The 24,685-nt window shown below is 42.0% G+C and overlaps 2 protein-coding genes across 8 annotated transcripts in view; both read left to right on the forward strand.

Moving 5' to 3' along the window:
- On the forward strand, window positions 1–23,158 carry LOC310709645 (vitamin D3 hydroxylase-associated protein-like). The gene is made up of 15 exons (XM_083509594.1): window positions 1–463; window positions 2,108–2,221; window positions 4,672–4,812; window positions 5,342–5,475; window positions 6,811–7,017; window positions 8,222–8,262; window positions 10,025–10,149; window positions 11,487–11,612; window positions 12,900–12,997; window positions 13,739–13,838; window positions 18,606–18,649; window positions 18,931–18,970; window positions 19,930–20,038; window positions 21,802–21,947; window positions 22,791–23,158. Exons 1-15 carry the CDS (start codon window positions 59–61, stop codon window positions 22,923–22,925), a joined length of 1,965 nt encoding a protein of 654 aa, XP_083365720.1. The 5' UTR covers window positions 1–58; the 3' UTR covers window positions 22,926–23,158.
- LOC310709650 (vitamin D3 hydroxylase-associated protein-like) overlaps window positions 22,943–24,685 on the forward strand; it is a 26,936-nt gene continuing 25,193 nt past the window's right edge. For 6 of the 7 annotated variants that reach the window (XR_014527610.1, XR_014527611.1, XR_014527612.1 and 3 more), the window contains exon 1: window positions 23,711–24,442. The gene's annotated coding sequence lies outside the window, so the exon portion shown is untranslated. Of the gene's footprint in view, window positions 23,169–23,710; window positions 24,443–24,685 lie in introns of those variants that run through there. The other variant, XM_083509618.1, reaches the window with a different exon arrangement.

Below are 24,685 nucleotides of genomic sequence, written 5' to 3' on the forward strand. Positions count from 1 at the left end.
GGAGGATTCACTGACGATTGGCAAATGACGTAGAGTCTCTGTCAATCAGTGCCTGGCTATGCTAGTGAGACACTTTCCTAAACTTTCTTCAGTCCTAGACGCACAAGCTTCTGTTTCCCAGTGGCTTGGAACTGATAGCTCCTGGGTGGGATTAAAATTCACCACCTCCTTCCCTTCCTTGCCGTCTTTGCTATTAGGAACTCGCAGCTCTAGCAGCTCTCCCTGGTTGAGAGCTGTGAGCAGATTTCCCACTATGGCTCTAGACAAAGTGAAATCTCTCTTGCCTGATGAAAAGGTGGATGTCCGCATTGTCTCAGCTGTGCTCTGTGGTTCAGCCACTGCAATCTTGGTGATAAAATGGGTGAATCAGAGGCGGGTGCAGAAGAAACTTGAAGAGGCCAAGGGCAAGCGAGAGCTTGGCTTTCAACGTATGGAGAAAGCAGCAAGACAGTTTAAACAACAGGTGAATATATTTTAGAGGTTTCGTATCACTTGGATAAAGGTTTTTTTCCTCTTTGTATCAAAATTTCAGTGGGTCTCTTCTGGTACTCTCTGCAGAGATGCTGTTGATTGCTGAGGTTTGCAAAAGTGCTAATAGCATGAAAGGTGGCAATTATTTCTAGGTAGTCTTACAGTGATGACAAAATACTTTCCCAATATGTGTATGTTGAATTTAACATGATTGCTCTTCCTCTGAAAACTCTGCTTTCCTATAAATCTAGTAGGATGGTGCAGTCCATGCTTTCTCTGTTTCCTTCAGCTAAGATTATTATGGGAGCGCCCCCCCCCCGATTTATGCACCCTATCTAACTTTAGGAACTTGCTGAAACTGAGGCAAAACTTGTGTCATGGAAAAGAGGGTATAAAGTTGCTTTCCTTTTTTCCTCTTGCTGCATTTCAACTGGCAGCCTGAATGCAGCTGTCCCTGGCCACGTTATTAGCAGACTGTTAACAAATCACCTGTCATTAAAGAAAAGATACTTGAGCCTAAGGATTGCTTAGCAATTGCTGGTGCCTGTCAAGGCCATTGCTGCACTTTCATGCTAGGGCCTGGTATGTCTCTGGATAGAAGGAGCAACTCCTTCCCACTAGTCTCTCATTTTGCACAGGGGTGGGTGAAGAGAGTCATGTTCCCAGAGAGAACTTTGGCCATATCTATACAGCACTTTAGTCCGTCTTCACAATGGTTCCTTACCTGTTCATTTTCACATTGTATGGGATCTTTCATGCAATGTAAAAGCTATGTGTGGAAATCTAGTGGAATCTACTGGAGGTCCTCTTGCAACCTCATTAACTTAGAAAACAATGGGAGTTGCATTGACAAAACTTGGGGCAGTATACCAGCATACACTTATTTCCCGTCATTTCTAATTTAGTGTGCCATGGTGGTATATTGAACAAAAAGCCACAGTTGCATAACACAACAAGGCATCGCAGTATAAAATGAATGCTATAAATTGCATTACAACCCGTAAATCTAACACAATAATCCTCATATCTGACTGCAGACTTACAATATCCATTCTTAGCTTTAACTCTTTCTACTTGCACTTTGTGGAAATACAGCCCAGAACTCTCTTTGGATGCAGAGGGCATCTGTCACCATATATTTACCTCTTTGGAGAAACTGTTCCAACCTACAGGCTCTGCTTGTGATACAGATACTGTTTCAAAACTCTTGGTGACCACAGTGCAGAGGAGAAGAAGTGTGTAATTGGTTGAAATCAATATTTGTAAGTCAATATTTCAAATTCAAAATTTTCTTGTTCAGTTGTATCATCTTTTTAAGGATGTCTTAGCTGTCAGATACAGTCACATATAAAATATCTCTGTGACTTGCCATGCAAAGCAGGGTGGAGATCAATTTAGCTGCTAAAGCCTGGGGTCAGTACCCATTCCTGGTCATCAGTGAGCTGTTATTTTGCTACTAATTAGATATATAGTCATTGAGCACCCATGTGATGCTGCTGCTGACTGGCTAATCTGTAGCCTGCTTTGCATGTCTGAAAGTGCAATGTGTCCATTATGCTGTGTAGCAATGTTGGTCTAGCAAGCGAGTGCACATGACATAGCAGTTTGCCAGCAATGTGTTTGCTCCCTGCTGCAGAACCCAGGAGTGAAAGCTGCTCCAATCCTAGCTCTTCCCCTTGTGGAACTGTCTGCAAAGTTGAAAGATGGCTCGTTGTCTCCAGAAAGTGTTCTCTACACCTACATGGAAAAGGTAAGACTGCCTGGGGGTAAATCACAGCTGTCCATGGAGGCACAGGTCAATTCTTTGTCCAGGCAGCTGTTTACCAGCTCCATCTGGTACGCAGGCTGAGACTCTACCTGCCTGTAGACTGTCTCGCCAGAGTGGTGCATGTCCTGGTTATCTCCTGCTTGAACTATTGCAATGCACTCTACATGGGGCTACCTTTAAAGGTGACTCGGAAACTACAACTAATCCAGAAGACTTGTGACTGGGAGTGGCCACCGAGACCATATAACACTGGTCCTGAAAGACCTACATTGGCTCTCAGTTTATTTCCAAGCACAATTCAAAGTGTTGGTGCTGATCTTTAAAGTCCTAAAAGGCCTCGGTCCAGTATACCTGAAGGAGCGTCTCCATCCCCATCATTCTGCCTGGACACTGAGGTCCAGCTCCAAGGACCTTCTGGTGGTTTTCTCACTGTGAGAAGTGAAGTTACAGGGAACCAGGCAGAGGGCCTTCTCGGTGGTGGTACCCACCCTGTGGAACACTCTCCCATCAGATGTCAAGGAAATAAACAACTACAGTGGTGCCTCGCAAGACGAAATTATTTCGTTCTGCGAGTTTTTTGTCTTGCGAATTTTTCGTCTTGCGAAGCACGGTTTCCCATAGGAATGCATTGAAACGGTTTCCCATAGGAAAAAGGAAACAAACTTGCAAGACGTTTTCGTCTTGCAAAGCAAGCCCATAGGGAAATTCGTCTTGCGAAGCAACTCAAAAAATGAAAAACTATTTCGTCTTGCGAGTTTTTCATCTTGCGAGGCATTCGTCTTGCGAGGTACCACTGTATCTGACTTTTAGAAGACATCTGAAGGCAGCCCATGTAGGGAAGTTTTTAAGGATTGGTGTTTTTATTATGATTTTAGATATGCTGTGAGCCACCCAGAGTGGCTGGGGAAGCCCAGCCAGATGGGCAGGCTATAAATAATAAAATTATTATTATTATTATTATTATTATTATTATTATTATTATTATTATTACTACTACTACTACTACTACTACTACTACTACTTAAGGAGTGAGGCAGGATAAACACTGTACAAACTCAAAAGTGACACAGTATAAATGAGTTGTGTCTCTCAGCATCATTTTAAGGCACCGATGTGCAGTATACTAGCTGAAATACAGCTGTTCTTCAAAATGTGCACAGTTTTGTGGTGCAATTCTCCAGCCAAATAATGTGTCCCAAAATGCATATGGTGCAAAAAAATGCGCTGTTTTTTGTGTGCAAAAAAGTTCATATATTAGTGGGGAGAGAAAACACAAAAATACATTGTAGCAGGCTCTGCAAATATGTGCCTGTTAGGCAAAACTGCAAAGAAATATATGAATATTAGGAAAAATTCACACTGAGGAGGATGGTTTTTTTTTTTTTAATTGCAAACTGATGTGAACTTCAGATTGGAAAAATGACCTAGTGAGAGAAACTAAAACTGACAAATTCATCCATCCCTACTTACACATTACTGGTCTAATATGTTTGAATTAAGATGATCTAGCTCACAGAATAATTTTGAATTTTAATTAATAAATAAATAAAAGTCTCCACCATTTTTGCTCTTTAGACCAAATAGACAAGACACTATTCCCTTATCCCAAAGTTCTTGTATCCTCTAACACACACACACACACACACACACACACACACACACACACAGCAAAGCTGATTCAAATCCAGCTCCAAGAAAAGTCAAATTTTGCAACCTGCACTATTTGTGCTAACAGCGCATCTAGGCCTGTCACAGTTACAGGTTTAAGGGGAGAGTTTACTATCTTCCTCCCCACCCCCACCCTGCATCTAGGGCATGTAATGGACTCAGGCCTTTCATATACCATATGATCTGTGTAGTTATTTTCAGCTGTGATAGATTTATTATGGTCCCTAGCAGCTAAGCTACAAGGGATTTCCATTTTTGGAGCGACTTGGATTTCAGGCTTCTAGGGAGGAGAGCAGGGGCTTCGCTAAGTGGATGGAGTGAATGCGGCGCCTGCTTGGCAGCTGGAAGATGCCAGCTGTAGAAGTGTATGCAGTCTTGTGTGGTGCTGAGAATAGGCAGCGGATCCGTCCTCAAATAGAGTGGTTTGTTTGGGTGTTTCTGTATATATTGCTTTTCGACACCTGGTAACCCCAAAGTGGTTTCTGTAATAACAGCTGAAACCAACCAGATCCTGATAGGACCAGCATATATCCAGTTTCAACACAGTGAATTGATAGGTGGACCCTATGCTACAAACGGAAGTTGGAGCACACCCTTTTGCTGCAGTTTTCTACTAGCATGCTTGTCTTGCATAATGATCACAGATAAAACACTACGTTTGCAAGGTGGAAAAGACACCTCCACAACGTGAACAGTCAAGAAGAGAGCATATTGTCACAAATTTGCTTTCTTCTCTCCCTGTTTTGTTTCTTGCTCACGCAAAGGCCTTGGAGGTAACCCGGCAAATCAACTGTGTGACCAACTTCCTTCCAGAGTGTGAGGAACAGCTCCGGGAGACCAAAAAAAGGGAGAAAGGATTGCTTTATGGAGTCCCAGTCAGTATTAAGGAAGATGTGGCTTGCAAGGTACTTTCTGCCCTGAATAATTGCAATGAGGGTAAGATGAGGAGGGCTCTGCAACAGAGGAAGCTTGTGAATTTAAAGCCAAGAGGAATATGCATATTTTTATATTTGTTTAGATGATATGATTAAATCAGCCATGTGGGTCACCAGTTGGAGGGCGGGTGTCCCTATGCTTTGCCCACCTACAGTGGAACTGCTCCTCTCCCATAAACATCACAAATTTTACCTTTAGTTATGGGCATCTGCATGGAGGGAAAGTCAAAGGAGAGGGCACACTAATTTCTCAAGCTATTTGTGTTATATTTAAAGCTCTACAAATGCTTCTTAGACTAACCTAATTCCCTCTAAATATATGCATGAATTCACTCTTAAGTGAAATTTGATGATATTACCTAATGACTGGAGGAACTGTGGTTGTTTTCTTTAAAATAAATGTCACCTCTACATTCTCATCTAATGTTTTGGGTGGTTTTTTTGGGATATGGTCAACAGATGTAAGGATAAGTATCTCACTTTATTTCTCTAATTCCAGGGGTACCCCAATACACTTGGCTTGGTGAAATTTCTAGACCGTCCTGAGCAGGAGGACTCTGTGATAGTCAAAGTTTTAAAGAAACAAGGGGCAATTCCATTTGTAAAGACGAACCTTTCACAGGCCATAGTGAAGTACGTGTGTGTTTCTTTTATTTGTTTAATTCTTCAAGGCAGCAGCTGGGCCTTAGCAGTCTAGGTAAATAATGGCAGTTTTGGTGGCTCTACAGCAACTGAAAACACAGAAAATAAGGAGGTCGACCTTTTCCTATCACTTTATCCCCATGCCAGGAAATTATGCACCCGGTAGATCACAGCTAGGTGTCATACAGACACAGTTTGACTCTCACTCAACAGGAAGAAATCCAAGTCAGGCTTCATGATAGAGTTGGGAGACCTGAGGAGCTACAGATGGTTCTGGACTCCCATCAACCCCAGCCACCATGGCCAGTGGTCAAGGGATTATGGGAGTTTCAGCTGAACAACATCTGGTGGGCCACAGGTTCCCATCCCTGCTTTTGAGGGTTATTTTTCTAGGCAGAAAGGAGAGAAGTTTGAAGAACTACAGTGTGTTTGTGAAGATCGATTTCCAAGTGTCATCTCAGTACATGGTTTACTGCTTTCATGACAAAGAACTGGTTGAGGCCCCCGAATCCAAGAAACCCAAAGCATGCTGGGCTGCTTCTTCAAGCCAATCTTTCTAGATGCTAGAATTGAACAGATAAGAACAGACTGTACAAAGCACTTCTTCACTCCCACACCTACATAAGAATACAACTCAGCATTTTGGCTAATCTACTTTATTTACATATAAACACACATGGAACACTGCAACATGGCTCCCTCCCTATCTAGCATCAGATAGCAAAGAGAAAGAACAAAGGACAATGGTCCCACTTCAGGGAACACAGTAACACAAACATCCTGTCTCTGTCACTTCCCGCTCTGTGGAGTCAAAACATATATCTTCATGTCAAAGACAACAATCCTATGACTGCAATCACGGAGCAGGAATTCTAACATATTGATGATAGCTGTATTCAAAGTGATAACTATTGTAAGATGATAGCTATTCAAAGTGAAAGGCCCAGTTTTTAATGGAATTGGTACGTAATTATTAAGGGACAACCTTTACCAAGGAAAGCAGTCTTTGCAACCTTATTCCACCATTCAGATATATAGGATAAACATACATTCAACAACAGAATCCTCCAAGGACAGGATCACAAGGGCAGTACAACAGAGCTAAAATGCTGGAAGACAGACAAAAGTATTCCATTAAACACTGAGCCTTTCACTTTGAATAGCTATCGTCTCACAGGAGAAAGTGACACCCAGTCACTAGAAGATTTTGATAATAGTTTTGCTCTCAGAAATACCCTTGCTGCAGTCCTTAACAACTGTAAGGATTGCTTGTGTACTCTTCCTTACTGGAGCATTAACTTACTAGCCCCTTTCCATCCCATTCAGCATTGACTGTGGCAATACACTCTTTGGACAAACCTTGAATCCTTTCAACCACAAGAAAACCTCCGGAGGTTCTAGCGGAGGGGAAGCTGCTCTCATTGGAGGTGGAGGCTCCATTCTTGGGATTGGGACCGATGTGGCTGCAAGTATCCGAGTGCCATGTGGCTTCTGTGGGATCTGTGGAATAAAACCCACCGGCTATAGGCTGAGGTAGGTCTCACAGGTTTGGAACCATCCATCCATAAATCATGTACAATCAACCAAGTGAAGAGCAGCAGAATTGCAGTTTAAAAGCAGACATTCTTGATACAGGTCTTGATACAGAGAGCCCTGGGAAACTAGTTCTCTGGGTGACAAACATTACATAATCCCTGTTAGTTAGCGTGATCTGGCATTTGCCAAGGCCCACCTGGCATTCAGGGTCTCCTTAAGAACAGCACCAAGTTCTTCATTCTATGTGGAGTGGGGGAATATAGAAGTCCCATTATGCAGGCAAAAATTATTGTACTAATTGGACAACTTCTCACTCAATGAACCCCTGTGTTTTGGCATTTTTATTTTTTTTAAAGCAGATTCTGAGGCTAAGCCCTGTGGAGTCTTGGCTCACATTGAAGTCACATTGGTTTTATTTTTAATATATATTTTGTGTTTTTATGTTGTAAACTGCCCTGTGACCTGTGGGTATAGGGCGATATACAAATTAAATAAGTAAATAAATAACACCAAAAAGAGGTTGCAGTAAAGGGCTCCTCTTTGTCTAAGCAAACTTGGGTTATTGGCAAGTAACATTTGTTTTTTTTTATGAGATGTAGTCAACTAAACTTTCAGAGTATTTGAGGCATGAGGATATGCCAGTTTTCCAGGAAACGTGACTATATCTATGAAAGAGGGGTGGGTGTGGGGGAAGGGAACTGCATTAGTAGCATAATTCCTGACTTCTGGACTAAAAAAAAGTGGGCAGTGCCACAGAAAGTATTAAACACAGGGAAGACCGAGAGCCTGTTTTCACTTAAAGCTCAAATCTCTCTGCAAATTTTTGTTAGTTCTGGTCTAAATTCTAAGAAGGGAAGTGAAATTGTTTGAATCCACAGTGTATGCAAGCTGCATAGTTAAAATATCAGGATCTGCTTCCGTGAGGGGTGGCCATCAGATTCTGCCCTCCTCTGTGTAGTTTTACAGAGGCTAGGAAGTTAATTAGGGATAATGAATTGTGCCTATAACATTTCCCTATCAAATATTTTAAAAAGGAAGGTACTTTGCACAGAATTTCCAATGGCTTTCCAATGGCTTTCAGCTATTAGGAACATCCTTTGATGCATGTCACTTGCATTTCATGGCTTGGGTCTCTTTGGCTCTCTCTGTCATTTGGCTTTTCTCCATCATTAATTTACTTTTCCCGTTTGCTCTTGTGCAGCGTCAAAGGTGCTAGCACTCCTGTAGCTGGAATGAACTCAGGTGAGCAAGTCTATTGCTGATAAAATGTAAGCGAGAGTTGAAAGTGTTACTTAGCTCATGGGAGAATTTAAACAAGCACAAGCCCTTTGATGGAGACCGCAGTTTTCCGATAAGCAATAAACTTTTAGAGTTTGGGCTCATTTAAAAACAAACAAATGCAAATGCCATTCTATGAGAAGGCCAGGTGTTAATGGTAATTTCTGATTTGTTTAACGAAGATCAGATGTATCTTAACTGTTTTTGCTGGCTATATGTAAGGAAAAAATATGGTGCGCATTTCTTTTGCAACCTGAAAATTCATTTAATTTTGTAAGATTCTGTGACAGTAAAAAAAATTTAAGTCAAATGATCTTTGTGCCTGTGCTTACACCATAGGAGCCAGTTGCTAGGGGCCAAGTGGTCTTTGCCCCTCCAATAAAATATTTGAGGTTGCCCCCCCCCCAAAGCTGATGGGCATTGCCATTCAAATGGTGTGCGTGCACCATGTCGTGTGATTGATTATGCAGGATGGGGCTTACCTGCCCCCCAATATTTTATTCAAGTTCACACCCCTGGCTTACACAAATACTCTATGCAAATGTGTGTAGACCTTAGGCCTTGTGGGATCTACTTAATTTATTTTTACTAGAACCCTGAGATCCACAGAACCAGGTGCAACAGACATTCTGAGCTCTGCATTTTGTTTTGAAATCCAGAATGTCTTTTCACATAAAAATCCTCTCCCCATCCCCAATGCTCTTCAGTGCAGCAGTATTAAGGGGAAGTCATTATATTGTTGCCATTTAAACAATTGGGGGTCAGATCTACTTCAAATCACCAGAAATTGACCTTCTGCCAACAGCTGCACACAAATATAGCCCCTGATAGGACTTGTAGTCCAAAAGGTGTGGAAGTTACAAGGTTGCAGATGGCTGTGCTAAGCCATAGTTTCACAGCATGTCTGAAATGGGTGCGAAAATTGCAACTCAATTCTTTTTAATGTTCATACTGCAAAATTCATGGTTGCACATTTAAAACTTACCTTCTTCTTCTTGTTACCATGTAGAGGACCTGACTGCTCAGTTTTCATATGGTGAAATGAATCTGTGAACACATTGTCACCCAGTGAGATCTTTAGTTACCACCATCTCCTAGAAAAACATATTTGTAGATGCATTTCGGGATGTGGGTGGCACTGTGGGTTAAACCACAGAGCCTAGGACTTGCCGATCAGAAGGTTGGCGGTTCGAATCCCCACGATGGGGTGAGCTCCCGTTGCTTGGTCCCAGCTCCTGCCCACCTAGCAATTCGAAAGCACATCAAAGTGCAAGTAGATAAATAGGTACCGCTCCGGTGGGAAGGTAAACGGTGTTTCCGTGCACTGCTCTGGTTTGCCAGAAGCGGCTTAGTCATGCTGGCCACATGACCCGGAAGCTGTACACAGGCTCCCTCGGCCAATAAAGCGAGATGAGCGCCGCAACCCCAGAGTCGGTCACGACTGGACCTAATGGTCAGGGGTCCCTTTACCTTTACTTTAGATGCATTTCAGAATACAATAAAATTGGCAGTTTTTGTGGATGGGATGACTAGGTGATCATCATGTGAAAACTGATGGGCCTGGGGAGAAAGTAATTCCAGAGTCCTTTTTCCTCCTCAGAAATGGCCCTTTGGCATTGTTGTGCACGTAGAAACCCTAATAACTGGAAGGCAACTGCATGGAAATCATGCTACTAGCACTCCTATCTTCCTCCCCATGTTCAGAAGTCTTACTCTCTTGTTCCAGTCATCTCCGTGACAGGCCCAATGGCAAGAGATGTGGACAGTCTGGTTCTGTGCATGAGGGCCCTCCTGTGTGACGAACTATTTCGCCTGGATTCATCTGTGCCCCCAATTCCCTTTAATGAGGAGGTAATGGAATTGTGTTCAACAGCACACTGAAGTAGTTGATTCACCATAGGCTTTTAATGCATAATGAAATTTCCTTTTTAGTGGGGGAATCTCAATTTTTGTCAATGCTAAGATATCAGTGCATGCATGCTAGGTGTCACTATAGGGGTTTTACACTCTATAGCAGCAGTGAGTGGAGCTGTCAGCCAGGGAAGGAGCAAAGGTCTAAAGGGTAAAGCCAAAATGGAGGCCCAGGGTGAAGCTTGTTTGAAATCTGAGGTCTGAAACCCTTTCACAACAAAAGAAGGAAAAACTGGAGCTTGGTCTAGGTGTCAGGAGGGAGAAATCTGAAGTCAAATCTGACATCTAGGTAAGAGAAATTAAAGGCTCAGGAGACCCATGAGTCAGTTTGTTATCTCTCTAACAACAAAACGAAACTTGTGACTCCACCTGCAGAGCACTAAGTCTAGTGCCACCTAGTGACTCAAATAGTGATATTATCCACACAGAGGAGCTGAACAATGATACCTATTGCATGGCTACATGAATAGTTTAAGACAGGAGCAGGACTCTCTCTTCTTCAGGTATCAGCTGAGGTTTCTGGTAGTTCAGAATGTGGCCCTGAATTTTCAGGTTGCTTCATGAAATGTTATTATTTGTCCCCCTCCCATCTTTCGGATGGCTTTCAACAAAATAAAAACATATTAAGACATACACAAAACATTAAAAACTTCCCAATACAGGGCTGCTGTTAGATGTCTTCTGAAAGTCGTGTAGTTGTTTATTTCCTTGACATCTGATGGGAGGGTGTTCCATAGAGTGAGTGTCACTACCTGAAAGGCCCTCTGCCTGGTTCCCTGTAACTTCAGTTCTTGCAGTGAGGGAACGTCCAGAAGGCCCTTGGAGCTAGATCTCAGTGTCCGGGCTGAATGATGTGGGTGGAGATGCTCCTTCAGATATACAGGGCCGAGGCTGTTTAGGGCTTTAAAGGTCAGCACCAAAGAGGAACAAGGTGAATACTCCATCCCTTACAGTCCTGAATTGATGTGATCTGAATTGATTGATGTTGACACTGTGTCAACAACTCTTCAGTTAACAAGATGGCTGGGCTCAACAAATCAGACAGTGGGAAAGAGCATTCTAAAACCAAAGCAGAGTCAAAATGCCACACCTCATATGATAGTGGTACCCAGGGAAGGGCCTCTGATGGAGATTTTAGCACACAGATACATGGGGAGATGAGCAGTCCGTCAGGTACCCTGATCCCTAGCTTTCACCCTCACCTGAGCTGTGAAAAGCCATGTCACCTTCTTCTCATTGTCCTAGTACTATGTGATTACTCTGGTTCCTCTCTGCAGATTTACTCTAGCTCCCGGCCACTCAGGATTGGCTACTATGATGGAGATGGTTATTTCCAGCCCTCTCCCAGCATGAGGAGAGCTGTGCTGGAAACCCGGCAGTTGCTACAGGAAGCAGGACACACGGTAAGCTCTGGGCCCATGGAGAGCCTTTTCTTACACTGCCTGAACTTTAATTTATATTGAGTTTGTTTGCTGCATTTTCATTGCTTTAATTTTATTGGGTTTTGTAATACATGTAACAAATCAATAATAATAAGAGATGGCTATTTATGCAGAAACAATGCGCACTGCCAGCAAGAACATTGATTCTTGATTTTTGTAAATGATGCAGTGTAATGTGCTATTTGTTAATTAAGAAAAAAAGAAATAGCAAGTGGAAGATGTGGGGAGCAAAGGAGAAAGAAACTTGACGAAAAGTTGCTATGGGAAGGAAGCAGAAGGGGATAATAAAAGTAAGGTATTTTCTTCATTATTTTCTGGAGCCATGCTAGTCTACTGGCGTTGTTTTTTAGAAGATGCCTGTCACCACTGAAAATGTAGCCATTGGATTGCTGCACGTAACATACACTTGACTTTTGAGTGTACACACCCTAGGTTGTATTCATCTTTCTTTTACACAGAGTAGATCTATTGGATTTAGTAGGCCCAAGTCATACCCTCCAACATTTCTCCGATGAAAATAGGGATGTCCCATAATGATAATTTTTACTATTTCTATCCCACACATCTTACTGGGTTGCCCCAGCCACTCTGAGCAGCTTCCAGGATATATAAAAACATAACAAAATATTAAACTTTTTTTTTTTAAAAAACCTTCCCTATACACAGGATTGCCTTCAGACGGCTCCATACCCCCCAACATTTCTCCAATGGAATTCAGGACATCCTAAGGAAAAGAGGGACTTTCCGGAATCAAATCAGACACCGGGACAGCATCTCTAAATCAGGGATGTCCCTGGAAAATAGGGACACTTGGAGGGTCTGCCATGTTAGTAATGGTCATTAATTCCAATTAGTCTGAGTAAAATTTAGTTGAATACCACCCTATGTCTGCACACCAGTTACCAACTACTGGCTGAAACTTACATTTCCAGTTTTCTGACATTAGACATTTTGCAGCTTCCAGAGTTCTGCTAAGTTGACATTTTCTGGTACTTATTCAAGCTTGTGGCTGCACCTGTACCTATAGACTGGGCTGCAGTCTAGACAATTCTAGACAAAAGTTAATAGAGGCCTGTGGAGATTAGACAATAACATTCTCTGCCAAGAATGTGTATCCAGGCAATATATAGGTCCTCCTTTCCTTTTACTGATTGCAAAGAATCACATGTATAAAGGCAGAATGATAACTGCATATATTTATTATATATTTTTGTTGCCTTTAAAACTTTACCTTGTTTTTCTGCTCAGCTTATACCTTTCACTCCTCCTCGAATTGATTTTTTGGTGGATGAGCTCTTCACCAAAGGCCTCTATGCAGATGGATGCTCAACATTACTGGAAAAGTTGTAAGTAGAAACCAAGACGTACAGACACATATGTAGTGTATGTATGTGTTTACGGGAGGACAAATCGGGAAATCAAAAACTTTCTGAAGGAGAGATATCAAGGCTCTTTAGTGGGAAACAATTAGGAACAAAAGAGGCATATTATTATTAATAATAATTTAACAACAACAAAAGAGGCTTATAATAATTATTTCAGATTGCTTTGAAAAATCTGGTGTAACATAGTAATTATAACATTCAAATATTATAGAAGAGGAAGTAATGGCCAAAACACATTTCGGGAATGGCTTTTAGAACAGCAGACACTTTCTATTACGGTATGTTCTGGAATAACAAATGTCAATAGAATATGTATGCATAAAATATATATTTTTTAAATTGTAGTATTATTTTGTATACAAGTATTGTGCAGATAACAATGACAATAGGTTGTGGAACTGAATTATAGTGTGTTTCATAAAATTGATAAATGGGGGGAGAGAGGCTTAAATTAAATTATGCTCTTGTTGCGTCTTTGGGGGGGGGTCTTTGCTGAATTACTGAAAATTCCATTTCCTTCAGGAGTTGATTATCTGCCCCTCAGTCATGCTTTAAGTTTCAGATTCTGCATTTGTCTATCAGGGATTTTAACTGCAAGGATAGTAGCTGTAGCATAGGCATGTCATTGCAACAGGTAAATAGCATTTACAGACATTATCTTACAGCATAGAACCTGCTTTCTTCCTCTTTTTACTTTCCCAGTGATGGAGAGTTTGTGGATTCCACTTGGACAAACCAGATAAATTGTTACCGGTTGCCAAATTTACTGAAAAGGATCCTGGCTCTCATTTTAATGCCGTTGGTGAGTCTCCAACTTGTGAAACAGACACACAGACTTTCTCCATATCTACCTTTGTGTATGTCAACAATAAGGGATGCGGGTGGCACTGTGATCTAAACCACTGAGCCTCTTGGGCTTGCCAGTCAGAAGGTCAGCAGTTCAAATCCCCGTGACGTGGTGAGCTCCTGTTGTTCGGTCCCAGCTCTTGCCAACCTTGCAGTTTGAAAGCATGCCAGTGCAAGTAGATAAATAGGTACTGCTGTGGCGGGAAGGTAAATGGCATTTCCGTGTGCTGCTCTGGTTTCGCCAGAAGCAGCTTATTTGTGCTGGCCACATGACTCGGAAAAACTGTCTGCGGACAAACATCGAGTCCCCTGGCCTGTAAACCGAGATGAGCGCCGCAACCTCAGATCTATGCTGCTTCATCCTGCTGAGTTGTCTGCATCTCCCTCTCTGAGTAATGATGCACAGTGTTGGGAAGCTGGAAGAGCAATGCCCACACTGTTCCACCAGTTTCTACTGAACAGGATTCTCAGCCACCTTTTGCAGGAAAAGTTTAGGGAAATCCTTCACCTGTAGGAGGTCGTAAGGCAGAAGTAGGGAGTGCAGCTTTGGGATTGCTGGCGACACTCTTGTGTGCTTTATTTTCTCTTGGTAATGCGATCATGGAAAACCTCAGATGCTGCCAGATAGCTAGAGGGAGGCTGATAGACCCTCTGTGAGCTGAATATTTGGAGGCTAGCTTTACAGCTAGGCCTGGTGTGGGAGCTCAGAGCCTAAGCTAGGAGTACAGCAAAGAAGCCATTGGCTGCCACAACACTAGGTTCCCTACTTGGCAAATATCTTCATGCTCAAGGTTTGATTTAGTCCAGAGGAGGGAAGTGAGCCTAGGTTCATGAGCAGACAGTAAATCTTTAGAAATTGAAAAGTACAGAGATGGGGGCAGGGATTACAAGAGATGACAAGCTATGGGACTAGAGATGCAGTCATATACTGTACACATTTACCTGGGACTAAGTCACAGAATCATTGAACTGTAGAGTTGGAAGAGACTACGAGGGTCATGTAATCCAACTCCCTGCAATGCACGAATCTTTCACCCAACATGGGGCTCAAACCCACGACCCTGAGATTAAGAGTCTTATGCTCTACCAACTGAGCTATCCCATTCCAATTGAACTCAGTGGGCTTACTTCAAAGTTGACTTGCCAAGGATTGCACTACAGGTAGGATGGAAAGGAGAGACTGGCGGGGCAAGGATTTTCACGATCCAGGGCAGAAAATGCCTCTGTTTTAATATTTTGGCCTATATTCCAAAAATGCCTATGATGAATCTTGATTGCCAGGGAGTAAATCTGCAAGGTTGCTCCAGCATTCTTGGAAATATGCTGAAGCTTTTGTTATGCATCTGAAAATGAGATTGCTTACAGGTTCCTTAACGGCACAGGAAGCTTATGACTCCCTATTTGCATTGATTGCTATTGTTATATTTAAATCAGAACGTGGCTCTGGATCTTTAGAGCAAGCCATGTTCCATTTCCTTCCAAGCTGAATCGTAATGCCAACTAGTATATTTGATTGTTTCCCTCATACAATGTCTCAGAAATGACTGTTTCATTTAGAGCTCGGTCGCCTCAGTCAATCTTGTTAACTGAAATCAAGTTCTAGCTGCCTTCCTTATAAAGCGGAATAACCAAGGTGGAAAATCATAATCTAAGAATAATGACTTTGATGCAGCCAGTCTCAGGTTTTCATATGCTGCTTTCTGATGAGCCCATCCTCTGCAAAACGATCAGGTTGAAAGCAAAGTGGAGAAAATAGAATTGCCAGAAATCTCTCTCCCCCCCCCCCCCCGTGCAATAACTTTTTCCTTCCCATATGCCACAATACATTCTTTTTATCATGACTATCCACTCAAAAAATCTCTTGATAGTCAAAAGAAAAAAGGCAGGCACAAACTCCAGCTATAGTTGTGAACTTTCAAGTCCCACTGATTTCATTAAGTGAATTAAGCATGAGTGTTACCCTCTTCTTTTGAAACTAGTGCAACTAGCCTTGCCTGGGTTGAGCACAATTGCTTTTAAGAGGCTGTTTGTGAATTACACAGGCATAAATTTATCAAATTGTCTCTATCAGTTTCAGTTTTTATCCACAAAGTGTAGATAAAAATGATAGGGAGGGTTTGAGAGAAGGGCCATTTTGATTTTGCGGCATGCATAAAAGCCAACATGATTGATAACTGAATCTTACGTAAATATTGATGATGAGAGCACAGGGATGGGAGAGTCATTTGATTCAGTTTGCATTTAAAGGTGCTCTTTCCCAAGCAATATGTGAACACAGTCAACTTCTGAAATCCGCACTTATCTGAATTTTGCAATCCAGTTCTTCAGCCAAGTCACCTGTATGCAAATGCATATACAAAAGTTTGCATAGAAATGCAAATATTAGTAAAAATGAAAAATGCATTATATTAGTGGGAAATGACTTGCAAAAAATGTGCATATTAGGCAAAAATACATCGATAGATGCATGCATTAGGTGAAATTCCCACAAAATCTCTGATGAATTTTTATGAGGACCTTAACAAATTTCAGAAAATGATTTGGAGATGTGAAGAATTAAAGAAGGAGAAACTGAAATTGACAGATTTACCAACCAGCCCTATGGGGCAGTGGCCTTCACTGCACCTGAGAGCAACAGGCCAGCTTAAGGGGTGCAGAATAGGCTACATGGTCTAATCAGCTCAATTCTCCAGCACTGCAGCTCACTCCGTGCTTTGCCTGCTTTCTACCTGCTCAGACAGATGCTGCAATGCCTTTGTGGCATCAGTGTGCATCACATGAGTAGGATGTGGGCACGTGGGATGCCTGCTGGGATGAATAGCCTGGGCTGGCTTCCTGGTTCTGGCCTGTTCGGTCAGACCCTCTCCTAATGGCATTGTCAGGTGACAAGGTCAGACAGACAGATCAGGTTCATCTCAGCAACAAGCAAGCATCACTACTGGCAGAGCCCTAGCTCAGAAGCTGGGGCTGGCAGGGACTGAAAGGGAAACAGCTGGAGGAGCCACTGCTGCCAGCCAGCATCTGTTGCCTGAAGTGGTCTTCTCACTCTGCCTAAAAATAAATAAAGAAAAAAGCAAAAAGCTAAAGGACCCCTGGACTGTGAAGTCCAGTCAAAGGCAACTATGGGGTGCAGTGCTCGTCTCGCTTCAGGCTGAGGGAGCCAGTGTTTGTCCACAGGCAGCTTTCTGGGTCATGTGGCCAGCATGATTAAACTGCTTCTGGTGCAGCGTAACACCCTGACAGAAGCCAGAGTGCATGGAAGTGCTGTTTACCTTCGTGCCACAGCAGTACCTATTTATCTACTTGTACCCCATCCTGGGGATTCAAACCGCCGACCTTCTGATCGGCAAGCCCAAGAGGCTCAGTGGTTTAGACCACAGCCCCACCTGCATCCCAGAGACTGCCTAATGGGAGGGCTGGTCCTTTAAAAAGCATGGCTGCTGGAGAGATGTTTGGATCGCAAGAAACCCTTAGCCTTTACTTGACCTTAACTTCTTCATCATGTTAAGCACAGTGGGAGCAGATGCTTTTTGGGTAGGTGGGGTACATGTGACAAATTTCAGCCAACTGTGAGGGGAGAAAAATGCTGTGTAACTTGAATACATAACAACAAGCTGATAAGTTGCAAAACAGCTTTGCAAACAGTGAAATTTTGCAACGCCAGTGAATTTTAATCCATATCAGGCAACTTTTAAAAAGTAGTAGATGCTAAGGTTATAAGCACTTACCAGAGTAAACTAAAAGCAGTAAAAATACTACAATTGTTCTTACTAATAAAAAAATTACAAGTGTTACTTTTTATTCCTGTATCTTGCCCTTCCTCCTGAAGGAGCCAAGGGTGGCTGAAAACCGCTATACAGATAAAATCAGTAGAAACAATGATTTCGTTATGTGAAGTTTGTCTGAAAAGGGACCTGGGCTTATATCTGGAGGGATGTGACTGCAGTTGAATTTGGGTGAATGTACTTAAAGTAATTCTGAAAGTCTCCCTTTTTACAAAGTACCTCCACAAAACTGCTTTTCCACCTCCCCTCAAAAAACCAGTTGGGGATCTTGCACAAAAGCTTTTTAAAGATGTTAGTGATAGTGGGAATATTGTGAGTGTGAATTAACACCCCTTGGGAGCTCATGATTTGTGTGCACTGACAAACCCTGTGGATCATTAGTTTTTAGTTGAATAATGAAATAAGACAGAAAGTCCATCAGTTTCTTTAGTAGAATGCTCCAATGAATAATTTACGAAGAGGATTTACCTCTCATCGAAACCCCATCAGCTGTAATTTGCAACTTATCACTTGGACACTTTTCTAAAAGCTGCTCTGAAGATAGCATCTAGATGGATAGATGTGGGACTATACATATAGGTTTACTATTCCTTCCTTTCTTATATTTATGCCCCACTCTTCAGTCATGCTTGGGTCCCACAGGAGTTAACAGTTTGCACATAGGAACAATAGAGATACATTGGTGTGTGCATGATAGTCTATTCTGGGCCCTGGCAATTGGTGACATAGTTCCAGGTACATCCCTGGGCACACATGGCAGTGAAGCGTAAATTTGTTCTTGGGACTTTTTGACTCAAACCTGCTTTTAATCAGACACATAGAAGAGTTCAGTCATTAATATATTTTTTAATTTAGCTATAACTTTTTATCAAAGCATGCTGGATTCCTAACGGGAAAAGGTGGCAGCAATAATAATACTAATGTATTCCCTCTCCCAGTTTCCACGAATCTCTCGACATCTGAATGCCCTTATTGGAGTAGGGTAAGTAAATTTTTACACGATTTATAAATGGATTCATTGTGAAGTACTAAATATAATCATGATGGGAATTTTGTGTGGAATACCAATGTTGTTAAAACTTCACAACCACTATTGTGAATAATGATATTTCCATCATTGTGAATGTACTGTGTGACTGCATCTGTGATGAAAAGTGACTATATGGCCAAAATGGGCAGTTTTAGTTAATTTTCTCTGAGGAATTTTTTTTCTCTTGTTCCTGTCATGAATTCTAATCTGCATGCCTTCTGCAAATTTCCTAGGTCAGTGAAAAACTTCTGGAAGAACAACGTTGACCGGATGGTAATTTTGTTTTCTTGTTAAAAGACAAAGTAAAGTGCCCAAGTGCTCAAATTTTCTCCGCCCCCAATCACTGCTCATCAGAGAGAAACCTGTTCAGAAAGGGCAGTTTCTTGGGAAAGTGTGCATACAGTCTCCCTGTTGGGTAGTTTTTGTGCCTTTCATTGCTGAGAGCAAGACCTGCAAATAATAGTTACCTCACAATCCTATATGATTTAATTCTGGAGAATGATATTAATTGAAAGCTAATATGGTCCCTAGAACTCCAGCTACAGCACCATCAATGATGCTGACCTATGCTAATACTGTATTCCACAGTTCTGGTCTATGTTAACATACAACTGATGGAGCTATGGTGTGCTGTTCTGTACACAAGCAGATAGTTTAAAGTGACCAAAGAGGGTTGGGCCAAATGATGAAGTGAAGAGCATTTTTGACAGAGGTCAAGCTGATGATAAAGTACTAATGGGTGAGCAGGAGCCATGAGAGAATGAGGAAAAATAGGACTCATGCTGAGGGTATGGAGATCAGCAGTAGCATGTCAATCATCTCCCAAGTCTTCAGTCTTCTCCTGATTTGTTTGTAGTAGTGGTAGTAGTAGTAGTATGGTTGTTTAACTCTTTGAAATTTGACAGGTGGGCATTCCACAGATGTGACAACCAATAAGGCCTTCTGCCTGGTTCCCTATATTTTCACTTTTTGCAATGAGAGAACCACCAGAAGGTTCTTGGAGCTGGACCTCAGTGTCTGGATTGAACAATGTGGGTGGAGACACCCCTTCAGGTATAGCACACTTCAGCCTTTTCTCCACAGCTAAAATGACTAGAACACTGTAGAGCTTCTTAGGTTTTGTGCTGATCAGCAACACATAAGGATGTAAATGCATTTCTGTTAATCAATTCACACTGATGGTGGCATTTTGTACATAATAGCCACTGTCTTCTCTTTGTATTTCTCCCCAGGCTTACCGTGATGAATTCATTGCAGAATGGAGGAAGTTGAAGCTGGACGTTGTGCTTTGTCCAGCTTTGGGACCAGCTTTTAATTTGGGATATGCTGGCAAGCTATTTGGTACCAAATAATACATCTTATCTGATTTTCCAGTATACATGCTCTTATATTGATCCTGTTCCCTTGGCTTGTTGCATACTGTGGATTAAATAATGTGGCTTTCTCTGAGCTGACCTGTAGAGCAGCCTGCTCTGAGCAAAAGAGGAATAGATGATGACCATCTTTCTCTCCCAGCCTTATGATTCAAATATTTATAAAAGTTTGTGGAGAGAGGGTATATGGGCCCATCTAGCCACATTGTGCCATCCTTGATCTCTACCATATTTCCTGGCAGATGATCCCAACTTGGCAGGAGATGGATGTTAGAACATCCATCCACTAATACGTAACTGTCTCCTGCTCAGTAGTAATCAAGCGAAAGGAAGAAATTATTGATATGTGTGCATTTATTAATCAATTTAGCTCTGGTTCCTTCAAGGGGCATAATGAATTTGAAAAGTGGTGAGAAAGATTTGTAGAGCAGGACTATGAAGCAGGAACACACTACTATAGAACAGGTCCCGTTTTTAGTATTATCACCACCTTCTATTGTATTTATAACCTACCCTTCAACCTGAAGGATACCAATATGGCAACATACGTAGCTGTAGATTCACCTACATTGCATCATGCCATACCGGTTGGGATGGACTCCTTAACCAACTAAGGTATAGCTAAGACATTAGTCTAGCTCCACCCAGGACATAATATACTCTGAATCTGTAAGGTACTGCTAGCAGAACTGTAGCTGGGTTGCATTGTAGTCTCACAACCCATCTCTTCTTCCAACACTATTGTGAGTAGATGTGATTTTTTGACTGATGCATTAATTCCTTGATTATTCAATATTTACCTTGCATGAAATTGTACTTATATTTTGGTACTTTTCCTTCAACCAGTGTCAGTGAGAAAATATTATCATTGTTATTTTATAATTTGAATTCAAAGGTGTGTTGAGGGAGTGGAAAGGAACTTCTGCCTGTGCAAGGCAGCCCCCTTGAATTCTGGCAAACCCCCCCCCCCATTCTCTTAGCTGGCCCCTCCAATACCTGGTCACACACCATTCCAGATGGAGCGGCTTTGGGGAGACCACAAGGGCACTAGTGGTGAGAGCATCCATATTAATCGTGTTTCCTGAGTGGAGTTCTGCTCACTCTTCTCTGGACCCAGTATTATTAATCCCACAAAACAAAACTGAGTGAATTACGGTAAGTCTCATCTCCTTTTAAAAACTTCAAGGCAAGAAGGTTGCAACAGATTTCAGCTTGACCAGATCTCTTGTGGTTGCTTGTACAGTTAGGAAGAATGTGCCTGCAGGCAAATGCCATATTTTCTTAGAAGTGATAAGAAAGCACCCTCATTCGTATTCTAATTTTTTTCAAGGCTTCAGGCTTTAATCAAGTCAATTCTTCAGGTTCTCAACATGCTTGAAGCCAAACCAGGAAAACCCAGTTCCTTTTGGGCTGATTCCATGGGTGTGTGCATTGTTGATGTGGATGCATCTAGGCAAATATCTGAGAAAACACTTGAATCAATCAACACCTTTCTGAGGCTCCTTCCCCTGAACAGTTGTGCGACTGTTCTGAAGGTTATTTTAGATTAGTTGATAAAGTGGCACAAGACAATCCAGTAGTGTTCTGCCATGTCAAGATCATTTTCTTTTTCCTTATTGTGTGTTTGGGCAGAGAAGTATGCACTGTGCTCTTATTGAATTTGCATGTTGTTGTCATGAAACAAAGGTCTGGTACCGCAAAATGAGAAGTATTGTGTGTTGTCTTTTCCAGTTGCTACCACTTACACCCATTTATACAACGTCTTGAATTTTCCGGCCGGAGTTGTCCCAGTTACTACAGTGACACAGGCAGATGAGGAAGAGCTGAAGCTTTACAAAGGGCATTATGGAGACCCCTGGGATAAGAGGATGAAGGAGGTCAGTCAATAACAACCAAGGCAAGGACAGTGCCTAGACGCTGCATCAAGCATGGGGAACCTGTGACACACCCACCCACCCAGATGTTGTTGGACTGCAACTTCTATCCATCCTGTCCATTGGTCATGTTGGTTGGTGTAGAGACTGCTGGGAGTTGGAGTTCAACAGATTCCTAAACCCCGCCTCATGTTGTTGGGGCTCTGTTTGCTGTACAGCTTTGTAGCAGATTGACCCTTCCTTGCTTCCCTCCTGAAATTAGGGAAATTTTGTAGCTGGTTAACACCGCCCATTAAATTGGAAAGCTGGAACTGCTTCACTAATATACCTTCATTGGCGGCTTCTGATCTGAGTAGGATCTTAGTTATTGCCAGACAAAATTACATTTTTAAAGTAACTTGTACAGCCTTATTCCAAGTGTGTTTATTTGGAATAGGTTCTAAACTGGTTAATGTGATTAAATTATTTCCTATAAGAGCATTTGACATCAAATCTCTGACCTGGGTAAAAAAAATCACAACCATAAGGTCATGGAGTATAATTATTAGCAATATTCCAACATAAGTGACATGTGTAGGAATACATTTTTATAAACAAATCCATGGAATGCAGCTCCTAACCCAAAGCACTAAACCCCCACAGTCATGTTGGAAATCTATTCTGAGCATTTCCATTATCCTGTTGAATATAGGCCTCCTTATTGTCCAGTAGATCCTGAAAGTCTCAATCAATTCAAAAGGGAGCCACGCAGGGAGAAGTCTGAAAGCCACGAGCTCAAACTGGCTGCTTCCCTCAGTAATGAAATATGCTTTGCGATATCATGCTGCCTTTGTATCTCTCCTGCAGGCTGTCGAAGGTGCCATTGGGCTCCCCGTGGCTGTCCAGTGTGTGGCCCTGCCGTGGCAGGAGGAATTGTGTCTTCGGTTCATGAAGGAGGTAGAGAAAGTCTCCCATGAAAGGAGGGGCAGGAGGAAAATCTGATCCTGTCGGAAAGGAGCACTGTATCTGCTAAAAGATCTGCTTTGTTGACTACTTTGATGTACCGCTGCATGTGTACTGGACATTGCTTGGTCTGCTCAGTTACATTTTTATCAATGTGTGCTAGAAGACAGTTTTGAAGAGGATGTCAGAATGTTAATATGTAACTTAGTGAGCAGTGAACCTTCAACGACGGTATGCAAAGAGAAATGCTTAAAAGATGCACACGCCCCCAATGTTCTATGAGTATATTTTGACTAGCCTCGTGCCCCACTGTGGGTATTTTGGTTTCTTCTACTCCATTTGCTTTTAGACTTGGATAGTGCAATAATGTACAGGGTGAGTCTTTTAAAGGAGGCCCCATGGAACATGTGTACTCTGTATCCATGGGGCCTCTTTTAAAGGGCTCGTCCTGTACTTCTTGGTCTTTTGCAGAATTTGCCTCTTCATCCCTACAGGAAATTCCCTACAGAAAATATAAATCAATAATTTTGGCAGTGTTTCTCAATCCACAAAGTTGCAACACAACTCTTATGTTTAAACATGTTATGAGCAAGTTAACATCTTGTCCAGTGGTGGGGTTTTCTTTTAGCAGAATTTTAACCTGGGTCTTCCATGTCTGTACCATCAACACCACACTTTAATTACTTAGATTTTATTATACGTTGCTTTTTATTGTTTGTCTTTATTCTTGCATTAATATTTCAATTTTTGAAAAATGTATACCATTGTGGAATCCATGGCTGAATGAAGGCACAGTAGAACATTTCAAAATAAAGAAGCAAAAAAATTGATTTTTTTTCTTTGGCAATAACAAGCAGCCTGAGCGCTCCCATCTTACCGTAACAATGAATGACCAAACAAATACAAGTACAGCATAAAATTTCAGACTATACCTCTCCAATTTGCTACCACCCTCTTGGATACCTTCCCATCCCACTTCTGTCACAGCTCACTGGAGCATATTTGCTGACCCAATGGCAAATGGATTCTTAATATATAACAGATCAAATCTGAGTTCCTTTAAAAAACCCCACTCCTGACATACACTGCAAGGGCTAATTCCTGCTTTGGTGAATGGTCGGCTATTAAGGCTTGGTCCCGTCCCCCCTGTCCCCCCGTCAACAGGCAGAAATGCAGCATATGGTTGTTTCCCTGTTACTGCATCTCTGAACTGGGAAAGCTTCAGCCGTTGAATTCCTCCTACCTTATGTTGTTATTAGAAATGGTGATCCTGTAGGCTGGAAGTCTGTACTATGTGAGTAGCCCCAGAACTATTCTGAGCCTGTGTCAAACAACAAGAACCTTGCACTGTAATTCCTCATGAATCAAATGACTGGATTTCCACTATAAGAGTTGATTGAAACAAACACACATGTAGTGCTTCCTGGAGAAGGAAAAAGATCACTTGCTGAACCCCTACCCCATTGGCTGCATTCCCTGGAGCCACCCACTCCAAATGCTGAACAGCTTGAGCAATTCCTTAGCTTCAAGGAAAGAGAAGGAGATTAGAGGAGAAGGTAAGTGTGGCTTTTTTGTAAGGGAAGAAAATTAGAGAGCGTGAGACAGACAAAGTGAAATTTAAGGATTTGACTTATGTGGTTGTGCATTTGGGCAAGAGTCTGGAAAGCACATCTACTTGATACACATTTATACAAGGAAAATGGAGGGTAGAGTCAGGGGAAGAAGGAAGGTAGTGCAGTGTCTCCAGGAGTCCATAGGAAACTCCCTTATACTGAGTCAGATCACTGGGCCAGTATATT

The sequence above is a fragment of the Podarcis liolepis genome (assembly GCF_965112155.1).
Source record: "Podarcis liolepis genome assembly, chromosome: 6".
Taxonomy (NCBI): Eukaryota; Metazoa; Chordata; class Lepidosauria; order Squamata; family Lacertidae; genus Podarcis; species Podarcis liolepis.